This window comes from Ammospiza nelsoni, chromosome 3 (genome assembly GCF_027579445.1).
Source record: "Ammospiza nelsoni isolate bAmmNel1 chromosome 3, bAmmNel1.pri, whole genome shotgun sequence".
Taxonomy (NCBI): domain Eukaryota; kingdom Metazoa; phylum Chordata; class Aves; order Passeriformes; family Passerellidae; genus Ammospiza; species Ammospiza nelsoni.
The window spans coordinates 16,400,891-16,418,059 of record NC_080635.1 but is presented as its reverse complement, the minus strand read 5'-3'; the positions used below and the strand labels follow the sequence as shown (position 1 = coordinate 16,418,059).

At 43.5% G+C, this 17,169-nt stretch overlaps 1 protein-coding gene across 3 annotated transcripts in view; it reads right to left on the bottom strand.

Moving 5' to 3' along the window:
• Positions 1 to 1,644: 1,644 nt before the first annotated feature.
• MEIS1 (Meis homeobox 1) overlaps positions 1,645 to 17,169 on the bottom strand; it is a 108,222-nt gene continuing 92,697 nt past the window's right edge. For 2 of the 3 annotated variants that reach the window (XM_059467959.1, XM_059467958.1), the window contains exons 10-12: positions 7,298 to 7,360; positions 6,000 to 6,085; positions 1,645 to 3,201 (exon numbers count right to left, since the gene is read on the bottom strand). In XM_059467959.1, coding sequence (XP_059323942.1) covers positions 2,918 to 3,201; positions 6,000 to 6,085; positions 7,298 to 7,360 — 433 coding nt within the window. In that variant the 3' untranslated portion in view covers positions 1,645 to 2,917. Of the gene's footprint in view, positions 3,202 to 5,636; positions 5,733 to 5,999; positions 6,086 to 7,297; positions 7,361 to 17,169 lie in introns of all 3 variants that reach the window. The other variant, XM_059467960.1, reaches the window with a different exon arrangement.

Here is a 17,169-nt window from a genome sequence, read left to right as displayed (position 1 = left end):
TTTATCTAAATGAATTTTAATGCTAAACGAGGGATAATTCCCTATTTGTAACCCGTTTACTTCTCTTTCCTGTGCCTCTGAAGCTGTCTAACATCATGCGATGAACAATAACAATAAAAATACTGTCAAGGCATATTCTTCATTTTGAATGTGTTATAATTACCGCTGATTAAATGTAATAGTGGATTTAATTTGAAATGTGCCCCCCTCAAAAAAAAAAAAAAGGTCCCATGGAGGAAGGTCTGTGCCCCACTTCGCAGCGGCTGCGAGGAGAAGGGACGCGTGTGCCCTCGCCTGCGAGAGGGCGGTTTGTTTTTGTCTTTCAAGAAATCTTTAAAAAAACCAAAAACCCCAAACACATAAAAACAAAACAAACAAAACGAAACAAAACCAAAGAACAAAAGCAAAAAAGCGAGCCCCGTTCATCCACGTTTTGGCAGAAAAATGTCATTACTCCGGCCTCACAAAGGAGCCGGGATGTTCAGCCTCCTTGGCGGTACAGCGGCCCTTTAAAAAAAGGGGGGGAAAGGAGGAGGCAAAAAAAAAAAAAAAAAAAAAAAAAGAAAGAAAATTTAGAGTTAAAAAAAAAAAAAAAAAAAAAGAGTGGGAGGAAGTCCCAGCCGGGGAGGAGAAGTCCCCCTTTGGTGGCCTGCTTCATTCAGAAAGGTCTGCACTGACTGCCTGCAGCTCTGGCTGCACCCCTGCCCCCGCCCAGCGCGGGGGTACCGGGGGACGCGCAGAGCGGGGATCCCCCGGGGGTCTGTGCTGGGATCCCCCGGGATTCTGCCCTGGGATCCCCCGGGATTCTGCCCTGGGATCCCCCGGGGGTCTGCGCTGGGATCCCCCGGGAGTGTGCCCTGGGATCCCCCGGCAGTGCGCCCTGGGATCCCCCGGGATTCTGCCCTGGGATCCCCCGGGATTCTGCCCTGCAGGCCGGGACCCACCCGTGGGGCGCCGCCTGGCTTGCAAGAGGCCGGGGGGGGGCTGCACTATTTTGCCTTAATTAAGATATTTGTGTCATTTTCCTAGCCCGGGGAATCTCTATTTTTTCTTGTGTAGCTGTGACTTGACTTAAAGCGAACGAGGTCTCACAGCGTGCACAGGCCGGCTGGAGCTCTCGCACTCGCTGGCTGCGGTGCAGAAAGCACAAATGCGAGAGGAAATTGGTTAATGAGGGTCTGCACTGGCCCTGCTCGCAGAGGTCCAGCAGCACCTCATCCCCTTGCAGATATGCATTGCACAGACAATGTCTGCCAAGTTTTATTTTCCTCTTTCCTCAGTATGCTCAATTCCAGTGAGAAACTCAATAATTTGAACTGTGTATTAGACTATAATTTGGGAGGGAGAGGGGGTAACACTATTTACAAGTTTCTGTCCAATAATGCCCTACGATATTACATTTATTAAAAGGCAACAGTTCCCATCCTGACAATTTACAGTGCAAGTTCCAAGAAAGTTTCTTTGTGCAGCGTAGCATTAGTTTTACATTCTTTAAATATGACGCTGATATTTAAATAGCAAATGATAGGTAACATCTCCAGAGCCAGCTGAATTTCGTAGATGCTCGGCTCTCAGCCTGGGATAGAATGGCTACAAATACTGCATGGGGACAGGAAACAAATTTTGCAAGCAGTGGAGTCACCATGACAAAAAATAATTTGTTTTTATTTTAGATTCAGATTTCATTACTGCACTCAAACTACTACAACTGGGCTTTGAGTTATTATACAATCCAAACTGTTTCAATCAGAAACTCTAAGACTCAGTGTGCAATGATTATTATTAATAATAATTAGCTCCTTGGTTTCTTGATAGAAAAAGGCTATCAACAAGCATTTGTTTAACCACAACAAAAGTATAATTAGCTTATCCCACTTAGTAAATCTGTATGCATGCCAACTCATACCAAACTGCTACTTTTACAAAAAATTGCAATAATACAGATCATTTTTCCAGTCCTTTTTGCACAAAATTTATTTACAATGTATACATAAATGCTCCATGATGGGACTATGGAAAAAAAAATGCACACATGACCGATGTCTTGCCCAGAAAGAAAGTCAACATATTAAAAATAAATCTTCAGTCCATGTTTTGAGCTGCATAAAACAGGAAGTGATGTACAAGGTGGTGGTTGCTGCATGGGGACAAGGATGCTCTGATGTGACAATTAGGCTTCAAATACACTGCCTTTCCGTTTCCATGCTTCCTCCTACCAGTCTCCTTAAGACACTGCCTGCAACAGCTGATTAATCATTGTTGATGACTTCAGTTTTTCCCATCCTTCCCGATTTACATCTGTTCAGGCCAATTCAAATATGGTGAGTAAATGAATTAGACATGCAAATTCATGCCCCAGGCTAGAAAGAGAGAGAGGGAAAGAGATGGGGAGAAAGGCAGAGAAAGGGAAGAAAGACGACAGAGGAGGAGGGGGGGAGAGAAAGAGTGCGCATGGCTGAAATCCTAGGATAGAAGAAAGATTCTTCTGCCTGACATAGTTATTTTAATGCTCTAAAAATCCTGCAAATAAGCCCTTTCTGTCATTTGCAGGGTAAGTGTAAGGCTTCTTTTTTAATGTAAGGAGGCTTCTGGAGGAAGTGAAGAGCTATGGAAACAACACACATAGTGTGGAAAAATTTCACATTTTTTTTAAAAAATCTATAAGAAACAACGTAATATGGATAACAGTATAATAGCATTTTACAATATTTCACTCTTTGTTTTCTTAATGTCTTATATAGGTATTCAGCATGTCCCCAGAAGTTGACTTCAGTTGGTGTTTTCCTGCTTTTCAGGGTCCCTGTGAAGAATTGGAACGTCCCTTGGTCCAAAGTTGACGCCAAGAACTCCATAGTCATTGCAGAAAGACAATGTTTGAAATCTACCATCGCTGCAGACAACGTGTATTTCCCTTAAGCTACTGAGCATGAATGTCCATCACTTGTCCGCTCACTGCTGGCTCGCCGGTATGAAGCATTGTGGGGCTTGATGCTGACATGGGCATTCCAGGGTGGGGTGGTCCTCCATGCATCATCATCGCTGGGTGGTGAGGGTGTCCAGGAATGTAGGTATGCATGGGGGGGCCATGACGCAGCTGAGCAGGATGGGGGGGCATCTGGGGCGGCGTATAGCTTGGCTGTCCCATATTCATACCCATTGGACTACCCCGAGACACATAATCCCCTGGCATACTTTGCAGCCCTGCAGAGGGAGAGAAAGAGGTGGTGGTGAGTGGTGGCACTGGCTGTGCCATCCATGGGGCTGCCAATGCTCCGCTGGGGCACGGCGAGGCCGTGGGCGTGCGAGTGCCGCTGCGCAGCTGGGAGTCTGTGTATGGCTCACAATGACGGCGACAGGAATGGCCCCCGAGCCAAAAAGAACTCCCAAGAACATCCCCTCCCTTCCAAATACAGAGTTTATGGAGACAAAACAGCTTTCTGCTTTTTTGGTTAGGAATGTATGTAATGGAGATGTTCCTGATCTGGAAGCTTGCCAGAGGCAGTGCCAGTCTGAAGATGGCTAATGCCACATGGAGGGCTCTCAGGTGGGCTCCATTCCCTTGGCCTTACTCCAGCCACCTGCCTTCGCCTCCCCACTTGTAAAAGCACGCTGGGAATACAAGGCAGAGAATCTGCAGCAGCTAACAAGGGACTTGGGAGAAGCAATGGGTTAAATAGGTGTCAAGGTTTATCAACAGCTATTTATTTAGCTCTTGAGCCTGATCTCTTGGAATCTGTCCCAAATATTTGTGCCATTCAAAGAGATGCAATCCAGCAAGGACATACATCACTGAACAAAGGCCTCATACGAAGCCGAAATTGATAGGATTACGAAGTATGATTGCTAAATCAAACTTGTATTTTTAGACACATTAAAAATATATACATAATCAATAACGGTTATCAATTATTTCTTTATCCCCCTGATCACCTCTGGCTGCAAAAAAATCAGACTCCCAACTCAGTCAAACCTTTCAGTGGGTTTGGGAGAACAATAAGAAAAAAATTGGACCTAAAACAATAAAACCTCCTGCTTTCTGTGGGCCTCTGCCTTCTGCTTGGATTGCTGTAGCTGATGGGAACTGACAGGTGTATTGTTTCGGAGAGCTATAAGCTCCATAATCATCAAGGGTGAAAGGCATACGCTATTGCTAAGTAGGTTCAATTGGCTTTAGTTCTAAGTAAGAGCGCGCTGTGAATGCGCCGAACACCTTGGAATCAGGTCTCAAGGCTCTAGCAATGAATAGCTGCTTAATCTAGCCTAAAGGAACAGTTTTGAACTAATGAAAATTGCTTATAAAATATACTGTACTCACAGCTCTTTAATCAAAAAAGATGATAATATTTTTTGTAATAACCTATTAATTTAATTGGTCACGAAGCATAAAATACATCATTTAAATTTAATTGACCCAGAAACTAAGAAACAATATTTAAATTAACTAAGCTAGAAATTTTCATGATGAGGTAATAAGGCTATTGCATTCCCAAGCTCAGAGGAATGTTTTCACAGCTAATTGTTAAAACTTAGTTTTGACTTGGGCTCAGAGAAGACTACTATGAAATACACTCGCCCTGGGTAACTTCAAACCCTATGTTAATATAGGCTGGGGGCACAACAAAGACGCTGAAATAACTCTTTAAACTCCAGAAAAAAAGCAAGAGAAACAGAGTAAGGCACCATTTAAACATGGTACCAAGCGTCTTGGTGTTTCAAACCACTTAACTATTAAGAAAAAAACAAAACAAAAACCAAAAATTTATACAATGTATTTTTCCCTCGAAAAAGACAAGAGGGAAAAAAAAAAACTGGGACAGTTTTTCTAGGCTTCCTTTGCAAGGTCTGCCACTGAAGATTGCATTAATGATCTCTATTTTTGTATACTGAATAAGTCAAATCCATTTGTCACACTGCAAGTGATGGCATACTTAATTTGGATATAGTCAATTAGCCTGGGCTAAGCTCCATAGCCTGCTGCGCACACCTCTATTTTGTATTCTCTCTTTTTCCTTTGCCACACGTAATCCCATTATGATGGACAGACAAAGAGAAATAAACTTGAAAAAAAAAGAAAAAAATCAAAGTTTCATCCATTGCTTTCCAAAATGCAACTAAGTGAAGCTGCTGGGTTTTGCTTGGTTTTTTTTTTCCCTACCCCATGAGAAGTCTCTGTTTGGCTTTTTTGGTGTCTTGCAGGTTAGCGGGAGAAATGTAACTCATGCATCAACTGCGGTTAGACAGATTTATGACACTTTGGGGACATGCTCTTTCCTCTCCCTGTGCTGCTGCAGACCGCTTACATTTTGCAAATCAGTCTGTTGCCAAGACGACGGGCTCCCCCACCTCCCTGGCTGCTCCTTGTTTTGTCATGTGCTCGGGGATGGATAATAGCATCAATGTATGGCGGCGTCGATGTACGGCAGCGTCCGTGTACGGCGCGCGCGCGCGGGGGTTTGGGAGCTTGGAAAGCTTGAGCTGAACCAGAGGGAGAGAAAACCCAAAGGAGCCCAGGCGTAGGATGGATGGATGGAAAGGAAGGAACAAGCATGAGGCTATGGGCAGGGAGAACATAGGGAAATGCAAGAAGACAAATATCCCTCGGACAAAGTGAGAACAAAGACCTCGTTTGTACTTACTTCCCCCTGGCTTTGCCATTGGTTACCTAGGTGAAGGTTACATGTAGTGCCACTGCCCCTCCATGCCCATATTCATGCCCATTCCACTCATAGGTCCTAGAGGGAGATAAAAATCCAAGAAGATGCCAGAAAATGAGCAAAGTCAACAGATAGTGCCAAAAGCCCCTTTCCAAAACACAGCATGGCAGAGGGTCCAGGACCGCTCGAGCAAGGAGACGCCTGGTTTCCAGTGGTGTGGAAGGTAGGCAGAAGACAGGTGAGGCAAGCAGGCAGCGGGGACGGCGGTAGAGGGCGGAGGTGTGTTTACCTGTGGTGGTGTAACCGAGGCCACCCGTGAGTGGGCAATGCTGCCCAGGGGCTTACCTGGCGCTCGGATGCCCATGTGCTGCTGGCCGTCCATCACAAAACCTCCCATCGGCTGCCCATCGGGGTTATAGGGTGTTCCTTGACTTACTGCAAAGGTGCAGAACATTTATTTTTAGCAACAGCCAATATGGTCACCTTTTCTCATGGCATTGGGACACAATCCCCCCACCCATGGGCTATTGATGCCAGCTCTAAAAAGAGGGGAAAACATCTACTGTGCGAATTTAGCTGTTGGACTAACAGGCGTACTTGGTTTTGGCCTGATTTTCTTCTGTAAGTTTGGAAACGAAGTTAGCAAACTGAAATCTTGAGACATGAGGAGCCCCGGCTCCAGCTGCTGCCGCTGCTGACGTCAATGCAAAAACCTGTATAGGAGCTGGATTTTATGGCTGGAATAGTCACACTGAAATCTCAGTGTGTTAAATTACACCCTTGTGCCTTCAAAAGGCAGGACCTGAACACGTCCATGCCAGATATTTATGTCTAATGACAAATAATCAAATGTATTTGAAAAGGAAGTGTGGCCCAAAGGCATCTTGGACAGCGATGCATTTGGAGAGTTTGGCAGGGAGACTCAGAAAACAAAACCAACTGGGAGTAATGGGCTATGATAATCCTTGATGGTAAATACCCGCAGAGAGCCACGAGACAAGACCCCAGATAGAACCAATGTGTGGAAATGTAAAGTCTTTTAAAAAAATAGAAATAAATACCCCCAAAGTAAACAGCAAATGCTCAGCAATCCCAAAAGAAGAGCCAAGGGACAAAACAACCCTATACAAGTACCACTACCTGAACTGGTGGTTTTCACTGTACATTAAAAGCTGGCTTCAGAAGTAAGCTGGCTTGGGTTATTAAAGCACATAAAGCTCTACCTCATTGAACATCTTTGAACTTTACTGAGTCCCACAAGTGATTCTGACCCCTTTGACCTTTTGACAGGTAATAAAGTTTACAGCAATTCCACACCAAGCCATGCACCAGGGAGTGGTCACAGGAGCAGAAAGAGCTGGGAAGGAAAACTCCAAACAATGACTAAAAAAATAATAAGAATAAGTTGGATCGTGTTCAGAAAGTCTGGTCAGGGAACAGAATATTTTACTTTTCCTTTTTGAATTTTCAATGTCTTTCTTTTCCAAAATTGTTAGTCATAATTAAAGAAAGTTGCTTGCATTTTAATTGTCAGTCACTCCCAGCATTCAATGCTCACTTATTTACCAGGTACTGGACCTCCTGGTGAATGGCTAGAGGATGGTTTTTGCCTGTGTGGCTTGAATACAGTTACTGCTGGGGACTTGCCTGCTCGATTGGACTGGTCTATCATGGGCTGAACTATTCTTCTTCTAGCATTAATAAACCTGCAAGAAAAAAAGAGGAAAGCAAATGGTTAGGGAAGGATGTCTTCCACCCATCCCCAAGCCCTCTCGCCTTACTGTGGTGCTCTCCATCAGGCTGCATGGGGATGCAAATACTGCTAAACCTCTAACCCGGATGACCTTTGAGAACACAACCTTGGGGTTTCCAAGCTGATTTATGTTTGCCTGCTTTTTACCACAGTTGGACACTTCCATTTCATCTTTTCATGGGGGAATTAGCTGAGTTTTCAGGAAACAATGCCAGCAACGCTCTTCTCAATACAGAATGGGGCACCAAAAAAACAAAAATGTGTGAAGCCGGCGAGATGCTCATGAGGGCATCTGCTACCTCCTCCCTCATTAGTGTAATTTCTGCCTTATGTCCTCTGACTTCTTTTTCCAATTTTTTTCTTTATCAAAACCTGTCCCTACCTCTTGCAAACCTAATTCCCTTTTAATGCCCACTATTAAGATAATGAACTGTGATGGCAGAACCCCATCAAATGAGGGAACGTCTGGACTTTTATCACCACTAAGTCACACTGCTGGGGACTTCAGAGCCATGCATTCCTCCTAGCCATTTCTTGGTGGGCTTTTTCCCCCCTCCCTCTCTTTATGCAAAGTCTGAGGGGGTCAAGGCGAGGTCATAGCTTTACAGTAATTGAATTTATAATCCTGTTTTCTCCAGCTAGGCCTGACCATTTACAGCAAACATCTTGTTAAACTGTAATTACTGGACTACTGAAAATTCCGCCCCCCCGAACAATGAAAAGAAGATCTTTGGAAATAACAAAAAAAAAGGAGGTAGAGTCATTTTTAAAAATAGCTATCTGCAGCCCACTCTTTGTGTTTTTGTAGCTCTTTGACTCAGTTAGTCCTGCAATGCTTATTTGTAAATATTCAAAATAATTTGGAGCAAAACAGAAGAAAGGGATAGATCACAAGTACCCTGGTCTCCTCATGGTGCTGAAATCAGGAGGCTGGGAACCTGTCTGGGAACCTGTCTGAATGAAGACCACTTGAAGAATCTCTCTTGAGGTTTCATTCAGCAGAAAGTTTACTTAAAATCCATTTGGAAAAAATCGACATTGAGACTTAGTCATGGCAAAGCTACATAACCAGACTTTGTGCTCTTTGTGAGAGAGAAAAAGAATAATAAAAATGTATGCCACAATATTTACTAGTAAAGGAAGAAGTGTGAGTGTGGGCTAAATCATAGCACACTTGTAAAATGGAATAGAAAAGTCCACAAGGGAATAGCTGATTCTTGTTTTCATTGCCTTTGCTTGGGGTGGCTTAGCAGGAGCTCTCCTACCACAGAGATAAAGCCACCAGGATCTTTCCATGGGAATCAGCTCTGCCCACCCATTTGCCTTCACTAGAGGGGAGAAGAATAGCAAACCACTGCCCCATGCTGTTTCTTTTGCCCTCATCAAAGAGCAGCACAGTGACTTCAGACTCCTCCTATCTCCCATTCCCCACTGACACCCATTACCCAAACTCCTGCAAAAATTAATCAAGACGTTGAGTCTTTATCAAACCTGTCTTGCTGAAACAGGCTCAAAGGCAGCAAACCCAGGAGCCAGTCTGGAAACCTTACACCTGAACTAGGTCATGTTTTGTCAGCAACAGTATTGGATCAATTTTTTCTACACATTTCCAATAAACACCCCCTCTCGACTCTAGCAAACAGTGTTGCAAATCAGTTTATCATTATCTTGTACAAACCATGAAAATTAGAATCATGTGAGCAGAAGGTTAGACTAATTTTCCTTTCTCATTATAAGCACAGGTGTAGCACAAACACCATGTGAAAAAAGCAATTAAAAAAAACCTGCTTTTTTTCCCCCATTAGCTGCCTTAGCTCCATGACCAATTAGAAAATTGTTTAATATCTGTAATCTGCATTTGCAGAAAGCAATTTTCACAGTAACTCTTCGAAGTAAAACAACACCACAAAACCCTAGTGCCTCAGCCATTTCTTTCTGTGAGTCTGGCAAGGGTCTTGCTGTGTTTTCTCCATCCTTCTCTTGCCCCACTGCTAGGATCTGGTAGTGTGGCAGGAGGAGAGAGGTAGCTGTGAGAGTGACTGGTCACTGAAATAACTTTTACCCCAAATAAATGCTGAGCAACATTAGGCACGTACAACCTCAACTTCACGATGTTTTCTTCCTTCTCCTCCAAACTACAAGCACTTTTAAGATGGAGGGGTGCCTCAAAATAATAAACTGCACTATATATAGTATTGTTCATATACTAATATCCTAGAATAAACTATATATCTAGAGTTTACCAATAATGACCCACAAGATGTAAAATATGGTAAAATATAATTTCACCTGTTTGCCCCATGCTGTGGTTTGGGATATCTGCTTTAAGAACATTTTACACACAGGTACTTAACAGTTATCTTCTTCCTACGCATTCATGTAAGTATTTTCTATAAGTAGCAATTCTGCCAAACAGCTCAGTGTTTGGATGTCTTTGGGGGGAATTCAGACACAAGAACATTTTCCTTCTGGGCAAAGTAATAAAATGACATTCTTGCTCCTCCCACTAGAAGTCAAATGGAGGTCAGCTCCCCATCCTTGTATCTGTTTAAATAAACTGGTCCAGCTGTTTGTTTCCAGGATGCCCTTTAACCTTCTGTCCCATCCTCCCTGCCTTTGTAACACAACGCTTTACTTTGCATTATAGTAGACTCCAAACCACTGAGCAATTAAAAAAAAAAGAAAAAAAAAATAGAAGTATTCACTTTCAAGTTTCTTCCTGCATCCCAAACATAGAATTTCTAAGAACCTATCAGATTAAAACAATTAACGTAGCTTGCCTTGAGAGAGCACAATACAGGCTGTGATGTTTATAAAACACATTTGAGAACTTCTTGCAAGCAAAACTGCAAATTAGCCGTTGCTGCAGAAATATACGGGCATGTGGTTAATTTCTTCATACTCTCAGTTTTTTTCTTTGAGAGAACAGCCAGGATCTTTTGATCACTCTTTGAATTTCCAAAGTGCCAGGCTGATTTGAACATCAGCAAAAACAACGGAACAGAAAAGCTAACAGGAATAATCTCCCTTCCCCTTTTGCCAAATGTTCAATTCACCTATCTTAAGAGAAAGAAATTCTAAATCACTCTAATCTTTAAAACTTCAGAGAAATCAGGACCTAAAAAGGTATTTGCACACTAACTACTACTGAGATGGAGTATTATTAAAATACAATTTAGCGTAAAACTTAAGAGAGATGTATAGCCTTACTCATGTGAGTAAAGAGCCAATCAGGCTCAAAGGCATGAAGTATTTTTCCCCACACCAGTGGTCTGTGTCGGGGTATCTTTGCTCTGATGAGGAAGGGGATTTTTTGGTTTGAGTTTTTTGCCTCAAAAGGGTTGGATCAATAGTGGCACAACAACATAATAATATCCCTCAGTGTACAAGCAGCACTCAGCAAAGTGATGCCTTGGGCTGCCTTTTTTTTTTCCTTCCTCCTTTTTCTTTTTTAGAGGATTTTTTCTTTTGTTGTTTTGTTTTGTTTTGTAAAGGGAAGGATCTGGCATGGAGAAAACATTTGAACAGTTGGGCAAACAGAAGTTTGAAGTATTTCTTAATTTTCTCAAGTTAACTTTTCCTTGTTCTTTTCAGACACATGGGATTGCACTTCCTGCCATGTCCCAAAAAGTAAGAAAAACCCAGCAATTCCACCTGCATAACCCTAAAGGGGAGGTAGACACCCTATTTTCTCCCATTTGCATTTTACTAGGATGTTTTCTCTTAGGCTCCTCGCCTGGGGTCTGTCTGCAGAGGTCACGGGCACAGTCCCTGGTTGGAGCACGGCTGGTCCCACGGGTGCGCTCCAGCCCCAGCCCCGGGGATGCAGCAATCTGCCTCTGCACTCTGACCTTCAGCTTGGCTGCCCTCGCTGCCACGCACAAGTTTTGTTTCTTCTCAGCAAGAAGCTGCATGGCTAGTGATGACAAAAGACTTATTTTAGTTGGAAATTGGCTACAATAATAGCAGCCAGAGAGCAAGGATTTTCAGAGGGTCACCAAACCCTCCGAAAGGCACAGCTCGCTGAGGCTCAGGTTACAGCCCAAGTGACATTTTCCACACAGATCTGTTCTTTCTCCCTTCCCCTTGTATTTCACTTCTGTTGAGTGAATAAAACAAGACCTTCCTCTGCTGTCACGAATTTCCAAAGTCACCTTTGCTCAAGAATCGACAGAGTGATTGTGGGGACTTCCAATTTGCAGTCTTTGAACGAAATTTTCCAGGACCAGCTGTCTGAAAAGAGATGCTGAGACTTCGCGGTCTATTGAATTTTTCTCCGTCCCCAGCCCTCCAAAATGAGGAGAGTTTCACACCATTACTGACTTCTGCTACTTGGAGTCACAGGCTGCTCCCTCTCAATATTGTCCCAAAGCGCTGCATGCCAGAAGTCTGTGTTTCACTGGTAGAGCCAAGAAATTCCTGAAAATCTCTCTGCCTCATTTTCTCCTTGAGCTCCTTCTAGCAAACCAGGCGTAAGAAGAATGAGAAAGCCCACATTACCTACAAACCCCAGCGCTAAAATCTCTCATGCCCCTCTGAAGAAAACCAGTATCTCTCTTGACAACAAACAAATCATCATTTTTATAACAGATGCCAAAGTAAACATAGCACTTCAAACTGGCAAATAATTCACTTGTAAAACCAGTTTCACTCTTTTCTGCATAGTGGGATCCTTCATTTATACAGCAGCAAAACAACATTCTCTATTCAGCACTTAATTCCTCAACGCTTAACAGGTTTATCTCTAATAAAACCAATTTAAATGGAAAGCATGCTATAAACCAAGATTATTACACTTCAGTAACTGCTTTATTCCTTATTTTAACATATTTTCATTTTTTCTGTGTTTGTTTTCCAGAGATTTTTAAGAGTCAGTTAAAGAAAAGAAAAAAACCCCATACCAACACAGAAATTATTTCACTGAATACTTTTAAATGTTTTAAAAACAGCCTTCAAAATAGGAAGCTGCCGCTGTAATTATGAACAGAAAAAATAACTGCAGACTTTCAAATGGTAATCACATCTCCCCATCCCTAAAATGAGAAATAAATGTTAAAAGAGTGCTTACTGCCGTTATTAGAAAGTTCTGATCCTGAAGTCAGTTAGTGAGCTTAATGACCCGTAACTAGCAGTCATTAGCAATCCATGCTCTCTGTACTCCCTTTATTTGTAAAGAAAAAAAAAAATCCAAGACACTCAAAAAACTTTGTTCAATTTAAAGTCAAACCTTATGAAATCATGTTTGGCAACTCTTCTTGGTTTCTCCTCCTCCTCCTCACCAAAGACAGTTCAGGACTGCAATACATCATTTATAACACTAAATGGAGGTAGGGAGGGAAGAGAGTACAAGGGCTGCTCACCGCCCACTCCAGACACGTAATATTGGAATATACTCCAAAGACAGAGAGCCCATCCATCAGGAGCATCAGAGAGGTCTCCTGCAAGCTCTCCTCTTCCTCCCTCCTCTGCTGGCACAGCACCAGTGTCAGGGACTGTATATAGGGCTGAAGGGATTCGCAAGACAATACTGGGGAGTGAATTAAATAAAATACTATGCAAAAACTAGTGATGAAAAACCACTAATTAGCTGACAAATTTGATGTAAAGCACTAATGAAAGCCATGTGTGGTTCTGCAATTTACTTTTTAAAATAGCTTCTGACTTCAAGCATTACTATGTGACCCCACCAATGGATTCATGTTGTGCATTCAGAAAAGTTGCTCTCAAACAGGAGAGTGCTATCAAATCTCTATCCAAACCATGCCTGCTAATGCAGGGAGCATATCGAGGGCAAAAATAGAAAGCAGAGAGATGAGATCAGGTATGTGCTCCTTGTAAGAGAGCTGGCTATGCCCTACATTTTGGCTGGCCCAGCACGCACCAGCTCCACCTTTGGCCACCTCCCCTTCTCCCAAGCCCTTCAGCAGGGAAGCTTGGCAACTGTTCCAGTGCCTCACCACCCTCACGGGGAAGAATTTCTCCCTCGTTTCTAAAGTAACCCCACCCCCTTTCGATTTAAAGCCCCTCCCCAGCGCCATGGGACAAAACACAGACATGGTGATTGCCTTGGGGCAGCAGTGACCCTGGGGGTGGCCTGTCCTCTGGACACAGAAGGGATGTTTGGTGGCTTTCTATTGAGGTGGGACACAAGCTCCTGGCCCTGCTTCTCCCTTGGCCCAAAAGTTCCCTTACCTCCATCTCTCTGCAGAGCTTCTAGAGAAGTCTTCCTAGGAGACAGCTGGGCAGCAAACAATTCCGGTTTGCAAAATTTTGCCTGTTCTCCAGCAGGATGGAGCTGAGGCCTATTTCTATTTATCTGGCTAGTTCTGAATGAAAATTATGGAAGGGACTTGCTGGGGAGGAGTGAAGAGCAATTGTGCCTGGGGAAGGGATTCCTGGAGATATGTCTTCCTGCTCTGCCCATCTCCTGTGCTCTTCTACATCACAGGTGAGCTGCTGTTAGCCTTTCTGGTATGCTCTCCTTCTCCTCCTCCTCCTAAAAAAGCTTAGCCAACGTGGAACATTTCCAGTGAAAATCCAGATCCAGCATCCAGGCATCTCCCCGACGATGCCAGGGAGTCAGAACAGTGTTGCAGGTCTTGGCTGCACTGGGGAGAACTCTCAGCAACCTCATTCCCTGACACCACAATTCCCTTGGGGTGCAAAGCAGATGTAAACTCGCCCTCAGCAGCCAGATGATGTAAGGGGAAATCTTTACATGGCAAAGCGCCAGCAGAGCTGACCTCCCGTCTCTTCCCTGCTCCTAAATCCCAGCGCAGCTGTACTTTGCTGATCTCCATGTGCCACAATTAGCCTTTAAGGAATATGGCAAGGATTCATGTAGTAGAGCGGCACTAAGGCTGCTCTAACTCAGCACTGGCCCTCACAGAGTGGTTGGGTAGACAACATGCTGGCAGACAAAATTCTGACTCCCACAAAAACACTTGTAACAGAGGGTGTGCAGGCTCTCTGAGAGCTCTGAGAGCAGTCAAGGCTGAGATGCACATCTCCCAGCTCTGCGTTTTTGCACAGCTCCAAGAAGGGTCTGAACATCAACTTCCCATCTGATCCTTCAGGAGAGCTTCTCTGGACTCTGCAACTTGGGTCCTGATCTGGTGCACACCAGCAGTGCAACCCAGCAGCTTTTCTTCAGCAGATCACATCAAATCAGCAAACCATGCCCCATTTGATGGCAGGGATTTAGCTGGGAATGGGTGAGAGCTGATAGTAAAATACTGGCTATTTCTTTGAGAACATTTCTCCCTATTTCAGCAGTTTAATGTCCTCTATCTACTCAGCATAACCTCTGTTTTAGTGGAATGTAGAGTTTTGAGAAGTGCCTGCATGATCTCTGAGCTTTCTCATGCCATACAAGTGTTCTAAACACAGGGGGTCCTCCTTGAGGTTCAAGGTTTTTCCATACATCAGATGGTGAGCTTTGTCCAAACAGCTTTTCCCTGTTCCCTCCCTGTCCACCCCACATACAGCATGGGAGTTAGAAGCTGTGCCTTGTCCTCCAGCCTGAGCAAAAGAAGAGAGGCTGCTCCCACATCTGGCTGCTGGTTTAAACATGTTCCCACTCACTGAAGGGTGTGAGAAAGGACCTGTCTATGCTCCTGGATGAATTCCTTCATCCTCCTCATCCCCAAAAGGCAATGAAGGAGTATGGAGTAACTCCACACCCAGTCACCCCACACCAGCTCCTGCAGCCTGCAGGAAAAGGAGAAGCAAAGCCCAGGGTGGCCAAACCCAAACTCTTGACAAGTGTCTTTGGGAGAAAACACTCTCAGGACCCCTAAAGAGAAAATATACGGGACCAGTGTTTTGCACGTGAAATAAGCTTTGACATCAATTCTGGTCTGTACCCCAAGACACTGGTTTGGGGTGTTGAGGGAAGCTTTATTCCTGTGGTTGTGTCTTCCCCACCACAATCAAGACAACAAATACAGGCACATTGATGTATTTTGTGTGATGTGGGCACCTGAAAAACTGGTTTGAATTCTTTTTTCCTTTTTTTCTCTCCCCAGAAACCACAAAAGATACAGCTCTGAGTCACAGCCAACCTGAAAAACAACCCCATACTTCTGAACAAACTCTCTGTGCCCCAAGACATCCCACTTCAAAACATTGTTTTCTAACCACTACTAATAGCCTACTTTGTAATCTACTTTATCTAAACATAATTTCCCATTAAGTGAAGTGATTCATTTTGCTTCTAATCCTACTACTGACAGCATTATATTCAGGGCAGAAGAAAAGACACCCTCTGAAAACAACACCAGCAAAACACACACAGAGAAGTCAGAGGAATGTTGAAGATTGAAAGAATTTGTGAGACAGGGGACAGACAAAGCTTAGGGATCAGCCCCCAGATGGTACAAACCACCTTTATAAGCCAGGTGGGAAGTCAGACATCTCTAGAATAAATCTGAATTCCAAAGCAGCTGTTGGTATTGAGCTGTATCCCTAGCCAAAAAAGACACAAGGACTACAGTGCCTGGGCAAGGGGAACAAAATAATCCATGAAACTGTTACATGACCTAGATTTCATTGAACAACTGTGAAAGCAATGTTTTTTCAGCATCTCCTGCCATTCCTTTTATTTTTGAAAAGTCAAAGAAAAGGTAGAATCCTGGTGTAGAAGGCTGGTGTAGCCAACCATGCATCACTTATACCAAAATCATTCCAGGGTAGGCAGGGCAAAACACACACCCTCAAAAGCACATCCTCATCCTGCCCCTCTGGCTGTGTCTCATTTTCGATAAGAGAAAATTGATTTAACCAAGAAAAAGGCAACATTTGCCCCATTTTTACTATTTCAGGCTGAGCTTTCAACCAGGCAGTTTGTTTCACACAGGTGCAGCCTGGAGCAAGCTCTGATTTAAGTGCGAGAGGGTCTCTGAGGGCACCTTTCTCCACATGCTGCTGTTTCAGTTTGTGATGGTTAATCACTCTACACCAATCTCAGCAACTGTTGACACAAAATAGGTGGAGATCAGGTCTGTGCAAGCACAAAATACCAGAAAGGCAAACTATATGTAAACACTCTTCAGATAGTTATGACAAAAATAGACCAAAGCCTGACTTGCAAAGCAATGACAAGCCATTACTCTCCCCTTCTGTCTTTCTTTTTTTTTCACATATTGAGGGCATGTAATTTTTTAAAATACATATAACAAGGATATTCCTTGCACTAAAAAGAAACCAAGACCTGAGAACTGTATTTAGAAAGACAGTGCAAAGCACTCCCTTTACTTCCAATGCAGCATTTCGGCAACACAATAGTGTCCTGAATGGGTGCTTTTATAAAGCCAAACTCTTGTTTTGAGATGGTGCACACTTGAATCTCAGTATTTTTAAATATAAGGAAGCAAAGCATTCCAATCCCTACCCTGATCCTGCAGAGCAAAGCTAGAGCAGGAGAGGAGAAAAGAGCAAGAGGAAAATGTTTGCACTGGTGCTGCTCCATCTTATTTCTCTGGCACCTGACATCACATTTGTTACAGCACATTAATGCACCAACTAAAAGAAAGTTTGTTGAGTATGAGACCACCCCAGAAGAGAGAAAAGAGGTTTTTTCTTGGTTGCATATTAACCTTTTGCTAGTCAGGACTATTGGCAGGTAAACTCTGTTTGCACTGTCTGATGCTCTGCAGTGGGAACCAATGTTACTTCCTCTCAAAAAAGTATCTACGTGACTAAAATAATACCAGCTTTTGAGGTTTATTTTGCTCAGTGCCCCGGGTGTCACTAATTAGCTCA